Source organism: Equus przewalskii, chromosome 2 (genome assembly GCF_037783145.1).
Source record: "Equus przewalskii isolate Varuska chromosome 2, EquPr2, whole genome shotgun sequence".
NCBI lineage: Eukaryota > Metazoa > Chordata > Mammalia > Perissodactyla > Equidae > Equus > Equus przewalskii.
Window position 1 is genome coordinate 87,720,250 of NC_091832.1, and position 13,819 is coordinate 87,734,068.

The 13,819-nt window shown below is 41.7% G+C and overlaps 1 protein-coding gene across 3 annotated transcripts in view; it reads right to left on the minus strand.

The window, feature by feature from the left end:
• The window catches only part of HHIP (hedgehog interacting protein), a 90,311-nt gene extending 79,726 nt beyond the window's left edge, over positions 1–10,585 (minus strand). For all 3 annotated transcript variants that reach the window (XM_070608906.1, XM_008524790.2, XM_008524789.2), the window contains exons 1-2: positions 9,587–10,585; positions 3,727–3,919 (exon numbers count right to left, since the gene is read on the minus strand). In XM_070608906.1, coding sequence (XP_070465007.1) covers positions 3,727–3,919; positions 9,587–9,868 — 475 coding nt within the window. In that variant the 5' untranslated portion in view covers positions 9,869–10,585. The remainder of the gene's footprint in view (positions 1–3,726; positions 3,920–9,586) is intronic.
• Positions 10,586–13,819: the final 3,234 nt, after the last annotated feature.

Genomic DNA, 13,819 nt, shown 5'->3' on the forward strand with positions numbered 1-13,819 from the left:
GATTCATAAACTCTGTGGCTCCAGAGGTACTATGCTCTCTTAGCAAATGAAAAAACAAAACAAAACAAAAACCCAGAATGTTAACAATGAATTACCCCTAGCTTTTCACAGAATCTAGACTAAATGAATAAGTGTGAAGGAGAGAGCCAACTCAGAGGACCTTTACACAAAAACATGGGCATTTTTCTTATGATTATGATACTTGAATGGGAATATCTAATACTTTTATTAATACTTTATCTTAAATAATTCAATTTGGGGGACAGTGATGAATAAGACATATTTTGCTGTGAAGACCTAAAAGGGATCTGGTTTCAGGACACTGGGCTAACATTTATTGCCAGGGAAGATGTAATTTACTAAATGGCACCCTTCTGCTTGGAAGAATAGATTGAAGAGCATTTTACTGAAGGTGGGTGCCTAGCTCACCCTGGATCATCATAATATGATCAAGTCTACTAACGATGGCGGTATGCTGATTATTCCAGCAGCTGTTTGGTTTTTGTTTTGTTTTGTTTTGTTTGTTTGTTTTACTCCTGATAATTTATCGAATGTCTTGGACCCGTAACTATTCTCCTGGATTATGAACCCGGTCCTACTATACCACAAAGCACCCTATAAAATACTGACATGGAAATAAATATCCTCTGTGGAGTACTCTAAGCTCTAGCTTTTCTCTCAGCATGTATGATAGAGGAGAAAAGTTATTTTTCCTCATTATATATGATGTTCATCATGATAAGGAAAAACTGAAAATACCCACTGTCAGTAAGGCCTACACTCGAGAACATTTTCTAGCAGAGGTACTGAATTTGGATGTGTCCGTCCCTTCCTTCTGGTCTGCTCTCCGGGGGACTAAGACGACACATATGTAAGATATCTGACTGGGGTCAGGAGTGGCTATGGACTAGAGAAACTCAGTGGAATCAAACCCTTGACCTTGGCCTCATTAGCAACAGGATTAAACCAATTGAACTAATTGTATGCAGACATTTCACACTACAATAACCTACAGCTGAGGAGATGACGGTCTGAGTGATAAAAATCATTATGATAATGAGTGTAAAGGAAGAAGCAAGGCCAAGAGATGTCCCTTGAAATGCCTTCCACAGAGTGTATTATGCTACCACTTAGAGAAAGCAAAGCATCTGTTCTGCCCATCAGAATTCAGGCAGAAGAAAAGACCTGTGGTGTTGAGCAAGGAGCTCCTGTGTCTTTTTAATGAAACATTGGTATTTTTAGAAGTTTTAAGAATTTATTTCCCTAAGTAAATTCACAACGGGAGAATATTTTGATTACTAAAACACTGGTGTAACCTCACTACACTGATTTTTAACTTTTCTCATTTTTGCGTAAATAGACCATAAATATTTCTGAATTAAAGTTTCTAGAAAGTAGTTATCTTTCAAGGATACTTATTCTAAAGCCACTGGCGCTTTCTTAAAGCTTTGACGGGACAGCAAAGGGATAGTCATTTATACGTTTATTTCTTTATGTAGCGGGCATGGGGGAAAACATGAAGATGTCTCTGGAATTATTTTCTGTCTCCCAACTCCTTTCAGCATTAGCCTTCTCTCAGCAAAATACATCCCTTAGGGTAACGTCCTCTTCAAGTTTTTGATTTGCAGAAGGATGAGACTAGTTAAGATATGTTGACTAGTTTCTTATAAAAAAGAACTACAAAGTAGCTGTTTTTCACAATTTTGAACTTCAGAGGAAAGTAAACCATGCCATTAAGTAGACTTAAGAAGGTAAAAACATTATAAATTTGCTTTTTGAGCAACTTTTGAAAAATGAGTATTTGCAAAATGAGTGTTCTAGAACTTTAAAGAGGCTTCTGTGTTGGGGGCAAGGGCTGAGGGGAGGATTACCGTCGTATTCATCATACTTTAGGGAATGGGAACCTACATGCCAAGGATCAGTCTGGCTAACAAATTGATCAACAGAAGTAATACAAAGAGTGTGTTATTACAGCTCACTTTGGGGACAAGCATTTAGAGTGATTATTAGCATTTGACGGATGCAGAGAAGCCCCCTTTGCTTGTTGCTAAAGCCTGCTAGCCTGTCCCTAGAAAGCCCCCTCGCTGCTCCATCCACCACTGGAGTGGGGCTTTCATCTGGTTATCTTTCAAGGCAGCCTGGGTGGCCACCAAAAGCACTTGACATCTTGATGCACTTCAGCAGTTTTACATATATACAAACTTTGTAGAAAAATAAATTTGTCATTCGTCACCACATATGTTGTTCTGGGGAGCGAGGTGCTTGCAGTTCTGGCTCCTGAGCTGTTTGCTGCGCTCTCTCTTTCAATGGATATCGCTTTTTGTTGGTTGTTTTGGAAGCTAAAATAACTTCAGATACATGAAGACCCCCATAGACAGGTCCCTCAATCCAGCATAGTTGTATTTATCTCAAGTAGATCAAGGTAGACAAAAATACTATGTTGGTATCACTTTCAACTTACAGCAGTAAAGGCAACCCTTCAAGACCTGAAATCTGCAGCAAACCTTTATGGGACCTAATCTGTTATCACTTCTCGGCAGGCCATCTAGGCAACTGTGACCTATTCTACTTTACTTTGGGGAATGTGATAAAGAGGAAGAAACAGCTGGTTTAAGAAAGACTTAGAAACATGGCTGTAGTTTATAAAGACAATAATAATATTTTCACATTGAATGGGTTTAGATATGTGCTATGGTACACCAAAGGAAGCAAGCAACCCTAGTCAAAATGTTTTCTTAGGTTATTAAGAGAGCTCTATAAAAAAATACAAAAAAATTCTACGCTTTTCTGGGTCAGAGAGAAAAGTAAAATGGTATAGCAATGACAAAAAATTCTCCAAGCGCGTCCTACAGTTCTTAAAGAGCTTGTCTTTTCCTTCAATACTATTTAGTTTTATAAACTATTAGCTTCTGTGGATTTCTTTCTGTGTGATTTGCCTAACTAAACAGAATCTATCTCATTAAATTCTTTTCTACGTCTACGTTGATTCTTCCAACCAAAGCAATAATAACCAGAGTTTACAAACTTTTGATAGTAAAATTAATCAATGCCCAGGAATCTATATGTTTATTAGGGTCCAAAATATGATAGTGACCAGGTATATCTGGGACACTGTAGCATAAGAACTTCTATGTAGATCCTGTCACCTTCTCGTTGCACAACTTTGGTTACAACATTTCACTTCTCCTTGTGCTCCGTTTCCTCAACTGTCAAACGGAGACGACCCCATATTTCCTACCTACTTCACAGGGTTTTTGAGGAGCAAATCAGTCATTATACGTGAAAGTGCTTTGTCAGGTGTTAGTTTTTGGATTTCTAATCATACTTTACTTAAGGAAATACCTTAAAAGTTAGTGGACAGTCTGCATTTATATATCCGCTGTGTAGAAGATGAGGCTGTCTCAACATTGATGCAAATGGGTAAAGAAGACAGCAACAAGAAATTTGTACTGATAATCCAGTGTGTGTAAAGACTACCAACTGTATGATCCGTTTAACAAGAGATGCAAAACATTTCATCAAAACAACATACCGTTTGTAGACTGAAATGACAGTAATCCTTTCAGCAGCAATAAAAGGTCACAAATTTAGAAAGGTTAATTATCAAGTAAAAACAGGTATTTTGAAAGGCGAGATAAATTTTACACCCTTGTAAGCAAGCATTGAAGAACAGGTCTCTTGTAAGGATTTTCTGCAGTAGTTTATTTCCTTCATCCATTTTTTTACCTGGAATGTGGCCCCGGCAAGTATAAAAGAATTCTTTGCAATAGTCTTTGCAGAGCAGGGGAAGTTCTAGGTCTCTTTCCAAGGCTTCTCTCTCAGGCGAGTGGAACAGGCTCTGGGAGTGTGGAGAGCACAGTGCACACTTGATTTCTTCCAGTAACTTCCCGCACTCTGTGTTGTTGGTGACAGAAAATATCTGAAAGCCACAAATCAGAAACACACTTCTTTAGTGGTGTGAAGTTAGGTTTAGCTATATTTTCTTGTAATCACATAAGTAGAAAAGTATAATTTAGCCAATTCAGTTGTCTGAAAAGAATTCTCCTATCAGAATACAGAACGCCTTTATGAGGATACAGTCCAGTCTCTTGCGTTGGGATGGAAAAGCAGAGGGAGAGATGCATGAAAACGCTTCTTACTCTTGCAAATCAAATCCGTGCACCTGTCTTTCAGGTGTGAAAAATTAAACTCAATTATATTTAGATCCTTTAACTCTTTTATCACTTTACTCAGCCTCAAGTTGTATCCTGACTGATATTTAACTTTGAAACTCCAAAACACCTTTATCTAACTGTATGCAAAGGAGAAGTTTTTAAGACATAGCGTATTTGTGCTTTAGGTGAAAATCTATTTCACTCTTGAAATTCCTAATATTATGTTCTCAAAAATGTTACTTAAGTTATATTTTCCTAATTTCAATTAATTTTCAATCTATGTATTGCACAGGGAGAGTTTTCTAAAGGAGAAATCTCTCTCTTTCATGTTCTATAAAAATATCTGAAGCCGAATAAAACAGGTTTAAGACCAATTATTATTATTAATTTCATTAGAGCCAGGAAAAACCTTCTAACTAGTTCCTCAGGTATGTTATATGCATGAATAAACACGAGAGTTTAATAAAAGTGCTTTTGTCTACTATTTAGTGAGTTCTAATGAAAAACTGCATGTTTTATCCCTATTTATACAGCATCACGTCTTTTACTTCAGCAAGACCAATTTGGGAGTTACTGATTCACTGAGATTAGTAACTGGTAGATAAAATAGGTCTCCAGGTCTAGTATTAACTTTAAAAAACTGACTTCAGGAACTCCTCTAATAAATATATAAGATAATAATCAGCACAATATTTGAGACACGAAATGTAGTGCTATCTAAATCAAGCATTGATTTTTCATATTAAAAAACACTATAATGGGGTTGAATTTTATACCTTTTCTCAGTTTATATAACTATATTTATACTTAATTATTTCTTTAGAACTATGAACTGAAGTTAACATTTTAAACTCTAGATCATTGTTTAAAGCAAACATTTCATTCACAAGTTGAGGTTCTAATTTGTCTAAATTGTATGACTTCTATTTTTTTAGGATAAAGGTAATCTAGATGATCACAAAATTTGGATCTGAAAGAGCAAGGCAACTAAAAAAAATCACTGAACACAAGCATGCTAAAATTTCACCATTGTAGTACTTTAAAGTCCAACAAAAGTTACCCTATTTCGGAAAAATATATATATGCACACATAATGTGTTGTAACTATTCATGATATTCAGAAAAGTTTTTATTAATCACAATTATATTTACATTTTAATTTTTATCAATTTACTTAAATAACAATTGCTTAAATGGTTAAGGTTTTCTAAAAGGAAACATACACCAGACACTTAGAATTTGCATTCCAAGAATGTTTTAAATGTCTTTTATTGTCCATACTCTGGCAGACCTCACCAGATCTATTCAATATTAATACTGTCTAACTTTGTTCGGTTTGTTTATCATACAGCAGTCCACTAAGAACAAAACAGCTACAGGATGCTGAAGCCACCTCTTTTGCTGGCTGAAAAACCGGAATGTAATTACCTTTGGTTTTATGGAGAATATGCACGCTCCCACTTTTTATAGCTGAAACAAAATGATCCCCGTATACTCTCCCAGCTGCTATCCAGGAAGAGCCTGATTTTAGTGCCTAAAGAATTTTGTCTTTTACAATTTTTGGAATGTGTCCTGGCCACAAGATCTCTCATCAAAAGTTTTAGAAATAGGATTCAATAAATTATCTGAAATCAAGTATAATATTATTCTTTGTAAAGTTTCATGCTGTTCCGGCCCAGCAGGATGGTAACATTTTGCTCTGTGTGAGGTCTGCAGTGTAAATACCTATTTGAAGATAGATAGAGCCATCATTCTGGCTTTGGTTTCAATGAACCAATAGTCTTACTGAAGTCAATTAAGCTGACTCAGTCCAAGCTGCAACACTGTTTTAGACAGATGAGTCCTGGTGTGGGGAGGATATTTTTTCTTCTATTTTGCCTATGTGTCTGTGTCTACAGAGGTCCTTAACTTTATGTCTGACAATGTCATCAATCTTAAGAAGAAATTTAAGCTAATTTCCTGTTTCGATTTTTAAAAGCCATACACGAAACCATCAAATTACAGTGGTTTAAACTAAATATACTTTGGACATCATGTAAAACTTCGAAACATTATTACAGCATGCCTAGTAATGATTGTGGCTGTTGCTGACTAATTTATAACATCTGGCAGGTCATCCTTTAATCTTTCGCCACATGAAAGTAAAATCCATAGAAGAAAGGTAAGATAAATCCTGGAAGACACGGGGAAGCGTGCCCTACAACTATAGCTTATCAACAAACAGTAAAATGGGTGACAGAGACCTTCTGTATTTCTCTTTATTTATCAAGTAACTAAACAAAGAGGATAAAAAGGCACCCACATGGGTCTGATGAGAGGACAAAAGGAGAAAATACATGACAGTATATTAAGATGTCGCCTTAAGATCACTTGGTACACAAAAAGTTATTTCTAAAAATCATATGCCTACAAGGTTCTTCAGCTGTTGGGTAGAACACATGCGTCTCTGGACTATGGTGCTGGATTATGTCATTAAAGAGTTCAGTTTCAATTTTAGGCTAATATGTAAATAGATCATTGTCCTAAGGCAGCTGTTAAAGGGACCCCAGGATGAGTTATTTGTTTAGTTGGATGTGTTCGACAATAGCCTTTGTCCCTGAAAGAGCCAGAGCAAACAAATGATTGTAAAAGGGCACACTTGAAAACAATTACTTTTCACCCATTCCTTGACAGCTTCGGCTGTGAAACCACCCAAGGTAGAGAGAGCTTCTATGCCTCTGTGGCTACAAGTTAAGTTTTAGAAATGGGGGTGTTTCAGTTGATTGTGGATTCAATTTGGCTAATGGGAATTAGATTCTTTTAGCATGTTGTATTTAGGAGCTGCAAAAAATATTGCTGAGACAATACAACTTTCTAAATTGTGGCAGTACTCATGTATAACAGTAGTTAACCATCTTGTTACAATACACAAAATTTTTAAAATATACAAAAAATTAAAATATAAAAGCATAATACCATGGCTACAGAATTGAACTCAATGCTAGTTCATTACATTAAAGAAAATGTGTTGGTCCAGAAATTGCATTTAATTGCACTGCTGAGCATGCTCAATATTCCTACCTAGTTTGCTACTATCTATTTGTTTTGAAGTTTCTTCTCGCAGGAAAAAGCTACTCCTATAGTTTCCTGAAAAGTTGCAGACAGCTTTCTGGGGAAAAATTTTTTTTCATAAACAAAAAAGGGCCCTTTCAAATAGCCATCATCTCTCCTGTACACACATTATGAAATAAGACCCTAACATATATTATAAGCCAGGAAGGCTTAGGGGAAAAAAGGGAAACACTGAAGTTTATTATAAAATAACATGTTTTAAAAACTATTAAAACCTGAGAACTAATATAGGTCAAAAATGCATATGCAGAGCTATATCAAATCTCTGTTTTGAACAATTTGAGTATTGTTGGTTTATAAACCACTTGTAATGGAACCAGCAAAGTCTAGTGTACCAAATTTAATTCAGACACATTTTCCAAATGAGTAGGGGTTTGTTGGAGATTGGAAGCACGTAAAACGGAAAGGAATGTGGATAGCTAACGTGGCAGATTGCTTCCTAAAGAATGATTTCTTTAAAAAAATTTTTATATAACATCTCTTAAGGGTTATAACTCCCCTCAGTACCGCCCGCCCCTAGCTCCCCACTCTATCTAGATAAGAACAAAATTTTCATTCCTCCTGTTCTTGTAAGTTCAGGGGTCTGCAGATCATTGGTATACTCATGGTATACATTGCACACAGGGAAACTTAATGGCAAATATTTCTAAACCTTCCTCTGAATTTCCTGGTTCTTTGGGGCTCCTGGTAAAACCCTGCAAATGATGAGAATGTAGCTATTTTGAGATTTAATTCAATTACAACACAGGAGCTTAAGGACATTGTTTGGAATAAAACGCTGGAATATCTGTTCTCTGAATCTCAGACTACTGCTGCATATGGTAAGAATAAAGAGAGAGTTGCAGCTGAAAACCTGCAGCAAGACAGTTCTCACTCATCTGGGAATAGAGCGAGTTGGACAAATGCTCCCTCAAAAGGCATGAACATTTGGACAGAGCTGGGGACTGAAAGAGAATGATGTTCTCTAGTTTCACCCATTAGTGAACCAACTAACAAACACAATGGTGTTGTTGTTATTCTTTTGCCATAAGCAACAGGACTCTGTGTGTGGGCAGCAGTTTAGTGGGGAGGAGGATAAGTCGACCCCTTTTTGTCCTATTGATTTTTTCCTATTTGCATGACTTGAGCAAATTAAATGATGCAATATGGCTTTTTGTTACAAAACAAAGTGAGAGATACCACCCAGACACATATGTTGATTCGTAGGAGCTGTTTACATGAGAATAGAGTGAAATCTACCGTGAACTGAGCATAAAAATTAGATTCAGCCTGGGTATTTTTTTTTTTTATTATGCCTGGGCCAGCAAGACTGAAGCACAAGTTTTCCAAGTCTCTCAGACCTTGACAACTGCAGTGTTGTAACAGAGGAATTCTTAATTAAACCTAAAATGAGGAAGGGGTGGGGGAGCAAAGACACCTGATTGTTTATTTCACGTGCAGTGATTGTTAATGACGTGATCCCTCAGTCTTTCCTTGAGTACAGTAGATAGCACACATTACTGCGCCCCAAGGCAAGAAAGATGTTGCAAATTCAAAAATAAGCCTGTCTTTTCACTCAACCAACATTATTTTCATATTTGTTTAAACTGATTAACATAAGGAAAATATAAATGCCATTACTCCTGAAACAAGTTTCTAGAGCTCTTCCTAGACAACTATCATTGGAAGCTTGAATATATAATGTTACAAAGCATTACACACTGAGACGGAGAATCGTCTCAGTTTTACGTGATAAATACGCCCCAGTAAAATCTTCCGCTAGTTTTTCGGGGTTTTAACGGGAGTACCAGGAGTTCCTTTTCGCTCTTTAACTATTGCAATGCAAGACAACCCCCTCCGACGGGGCTGGGGATCATAAACCAACCATGCTTCAACATCCTTTACGATTCAATCCGCTCCCTAACCGAGCACGTGGAGAAAACTGCACAAATCTTTTTGCCCTAGAAAAATAAACCGGAAGCCACAGTCAACCTTAATTTACAGTTTTACCACAGCCAATGCCCGATTAGATCCCAAACACACTGTTAAACGTGATTCTTTTAAAATATTTACCCAGCCCAGAATGCGGGTACCGCAGAAGCCTCTCTTTTCTGAGACAGGCAGTTTTGCACAGCATCCCGACCGCGGACTCTTGGGGGCGGGAGAGGTATCTGCGCACCCCAGAGGAACACACAACGGAATCACGCTGGCGCTTTACAAAAGTTATCAAAAAGAACTCCCCAAACAAGTTTTGCCCTTCTTACGGCCACCAGCATTGCCGGAGCCACAGGGAACCCACCCAGCCTGCCAATCTCGCATCTGCGAGGCGGGTGCGTGCCTACCTTGTTATCCAGCCGCCCTAGCCCCGGGCTGTCACTCCGCAGGCAGCAGGACAGCCGAGGGTAGAAGGCACCGCACAGCATCTCTCCCCCACTCAGCAGCTCCAGCTGGGACATCATCCGCCTATCTCTCCTTTTCAGGCGCTTCGGGGGGTTCCCATTCAGGCACCTTCTTCTCCTCGCTCCGCTCCCTTCGCTTCTTTCCCCAAACTTAGCATCTCCTTCAAAGAAGCCCAGAGCCACGGCCAGCAGCAGCAGCTTAAAGGAGAGCATCTTCAGCATCATCTGCCCCGAGCGGCAGGGGCTGGGCGCGGGAGGATGGGGGGGAACGCCACTGCCCAGCAGGGGCACTAGGGCGCAGCTCCAGGAGCAGGCTGCGGGGCGGCAGGACGCTCGAGAGGCAGAGGGAGGTGGCGGGGGCGAAAATATGTAGAGCGATGCAACTTTGCGAAAAATAAAAGACGAGGCGATGGGTCCAATGCCTTAGGGGAGCCCAAGGAGCGAGATAAAGTTGTGCGGATGACACCGCTTGCAGTTGTGCCAGTGTCAATTGGGTTAGGGGCTTTCTGCTGCGGCTGGCAAGTGGGAGGAGGAGAAGGAGTTGGAAGAGGAGGAGGAAGAAGAGGAGGAGAAGACGGCCACAGAGGTTCACTTGTCCATGTAACGGGAGTTGTTTAGGTGAGACAGTAGCAGGAACAGAAACGACGACGGCGGCGGCGGCGGGGCAGGCGGAGGCAGGGCCAGCGCTGGGCTCTAGATGATGCTGAGGTCTTCTCTGCCGGCGGCTGCAGCTTCTCACACAGCCTCTCATGTTTCGTTCCCTCTTTTCTTCTTCTTTTTAACTAGCGCGCGGGGAGGTGCTGCCACCGCGCGCCCCTTGACGTCACCGCTTCTCGCGCGCCCCCGCCCGGGCTGGGGGGAGGGGAGGGGGCGGCCGCGGCGCGAGCGCGTCCCCCAGGCCGCCGGCCTCCGGGATGCGGCGGGGAGGGGCCGCGGCCCGCGGCGCCGGACGGAGGGGCGGGCCGGCCGAGCCCTACGGAGCCAGCCTCGAGGGCGCGGGACCCGGCGGGGGGCGCGCACGGCCCCGGTCCTCCCGCAGGCCCGCTGGGGGCGAGGGCGCGGCCAGGAGCTTCCCGCCGGCTCGGCTCTTCAGCCCGCAGCCCCTCCGCAACACTCCGGCCTCAGGGCGCCGAGCTGAGGCTCCGAGAGCAAGTGAGTAAGAGTGGGCTGCGGGAGGTGAGAAGGGAGGGGCCCCTTCCAGGGCCTCCCCTACCCCGGCCCCGGCCCGCCCCTCGCCCTCGGGGTGGAAGAATCGGGAGGGCTGGAGTTGGCGGGAGGAGCTTTTCGGCCCCTTTCCCTCTCCTGGTCCGCACGGACTCCCCCTGTTCCCTGGTGATTTTCAGTGTGAAGTTCGAGTCGGTAAAGATCGTCCTTGGGGTCTCATTTAGAGGAGGGGGGACAACCCAGATGCTGCGAGCCGCTGAGTAGGTGGAGATGGCTGGAAGACTGTTTCGAGAAGAGGTAGCATCCTTGCCTAAGGTCCTGCACGCTACTTACTGAAGCGGCACGAGCGCGTGTGCGTGGGATGGGGTGGGGCGTCGGGGCTGAGGATGCCTCCCGGAGAGTTTGCCCCCGCCTGGGCGGCTGGGCTGGGGCGCCCCTCTTGGGGACCCCACCTGTGCCCGGGAGCTCAGCCGGGCTCCTTTGGCGTGCCCCCCTTCCACCCCCGGAACGCAGGAAGGCAGATTCCCCGGCCCCAGGTGGAGGCCAGGAGAAGAAGCTGGCTGCGGAATCAGCGTTCATTTTAAATGGAAAGAGAAAAAAATTCCCGCGGACGTTTCCCCAGGGGTGTAAATAAGAGGCGTTAGTTTTGGAGGAAGGATTAGTAGCAGGTTTGTGGTCGTCCAGAAGCGGGATGCCCTACGTATCCCGCTTACCTAAATAAATTGACCTTTCCGTCAGCTAGACAAAGTCTGCGTAAGGAAAGTGTTTGTAAAAAGATCTGTAAGTTATCAAGAGGGATCACTTGACGTTTACGGGATCCCAGCAAGCTGGCATCAGGACAAACCTCTATCGTTTTGCGCGCAAAATGTGCTTTCTGCCCGCTTGAGTATTTAACAGGGGAGCTGATTTTCTGGTAGATGGGTTTTGAAGAGGAGATAAGGCAGTTTACCCATTTTGGCAATGGAGGAATGTTCGCCATATTTGGATTTGCTTCGTTTCTGCCACATAGGTTTCACCAAGCTAATGTGAAAGTTGGTGATGGTGAGGTAGAGAGCTGGTTAAACTGATTACTGTTAAAATGCTCGCACTGGCCAGATAAGGCTTCTGCCCCTTTCACGTCCTGGGCCTGGATATCCTAGTGGGATGAGGTTTTTCCCAAAACAAGTGACCGATTAGAAGAGCTGAGAAGAATCTGCTGGGATGTCTCGTCCAGTCCTGAGCTCAGTGTAGGACCCCAGTGATACGTAATGTTTCACCCCGAGGCTGTCGTGTAGACAGGACTTTTTATACACGTGATTGCAAGTGCTACTTCTGATCCCACAGACTGCTTTATCTGACATTCTTCCTGCTTTGAGGACTTTTAATATAAAATAAATCAAAGAGCCATAAGGACTTTAAGACTTTAAACTCTCATTTAGTAAACAGATCTCGAGATGAATCCCATCAAGATTAAATTAGTAGCCCAATCTCATCTAGTGAGATAGTTTAAAAACCAGGACCCAGGAACCCAGTCTAAGTTGCTTTCCGCTGTGCAAGGCTTTATTCCCAAGTACCAGTTTTATGTTCTTTTTCCAAAATAAAAATCCTTTTAAAATTATATTTCAGTGGTTTGAACTCCCATTCCAAGTGATGAACTCATCTTGGTAGTTTTGGAACAGACCTTCCTTATGGTTTGTACTTCAAGATTAAGAACTTCATCTTGAGTAACTTAAGGTAACTTAAAGGTAACTTAGTTTGGGTTTTAAAAAATTATGCAGCGGTTATAACCTATGACCCTAAGTTTCGAGATAGAGAGTTTCTAAGGGATTATTGAAATGAGACAAACTTGGTCTTTCTTGATACACAGGAGCTAGAATTGATCCCATCTGTTGTTAGTCATGACAGTCAATAAATCCGGTCACTGATGAAATAGCCGAGCTTATTCTCAGTGCCACTAGTAGAATTTCCCTGTAGTCACTGAGCAGTGTTACACAAGTGAACTGACTTCTTACTCATTTTTTGCAGAGGGAAATTGCAAAGCCCACCTGCAGCCAGCTTGGCAGCATAATTTTATAGGACTCAAGAATCAACGCTGGATTATTTCCTAAGACTGAACCTTGAAAGCCCACTTGCAGGCTGCACAGCCATCTGCACCCTTGAACATGAAAAATGGTCTTCTTCCATCAGGGAGAACTCCTTCTTCAGCTAAATCATCAGAAATGGTCAGAAGACGGGACCCCTACCCGATCAAACTCATCCAGACAAATGAAATTGGTCTTTTTCAGTAAGGAATGGAGCCGTATCAAGGTGGCCAGGTTGCCATCTTCTGCTCTCACCACCATGGAGCAGCCACCTCTGGGACTGACACCCTCGTGGCACCCACTGCCATGCCCTATTCAGGAGACCTGGCTGAGGCAGCTAATGGGAGCTGAAATCCTACCCAGGCTCCACTAACCAAGCAGAGTTTATTGCTGCATGGCCATGTCTACCCAGACGATGTGGCTCCTTTTTCTAATTTGCGCCAAGGCACCTTGTATGGACTGGAAGCAGCTCTGACCGTCCTGCTTTCACATCCCCCGTTCCTATCCAGGATTATATTCCTTACCTTGGATGGATTAAAGATTCTCACGAACAAATTAGGTTTATTGTAAAACCTATTGAAATATTGTTGAATATATTATTGAAGTATTTGATCCAAATTGAAATTAATTTCATAGGTAAAGCTCCAAATATTACCATGGATATGAATTATGTGTGTATATCTTTATATATGTATGTGTATATAGTTGTGTGGATACACATTTCTATGTATCTGAAGTTAGCACAACTTCAATTTGGTAAATATTTAAAATAAAACCATTTTGGGCATTGGAATCAGTTTTATATATGGATTTCTGGCCTTCACAGAAATATGTACTATTTAATTCCATTTCAACAAATATATATAAAGTGTTAGGCACTGTGCTAAGCAATATGTATACAGTAATGAAAAATAATGCAAACACCTTGCCTCTAGGTAGTATAATCTAGTAA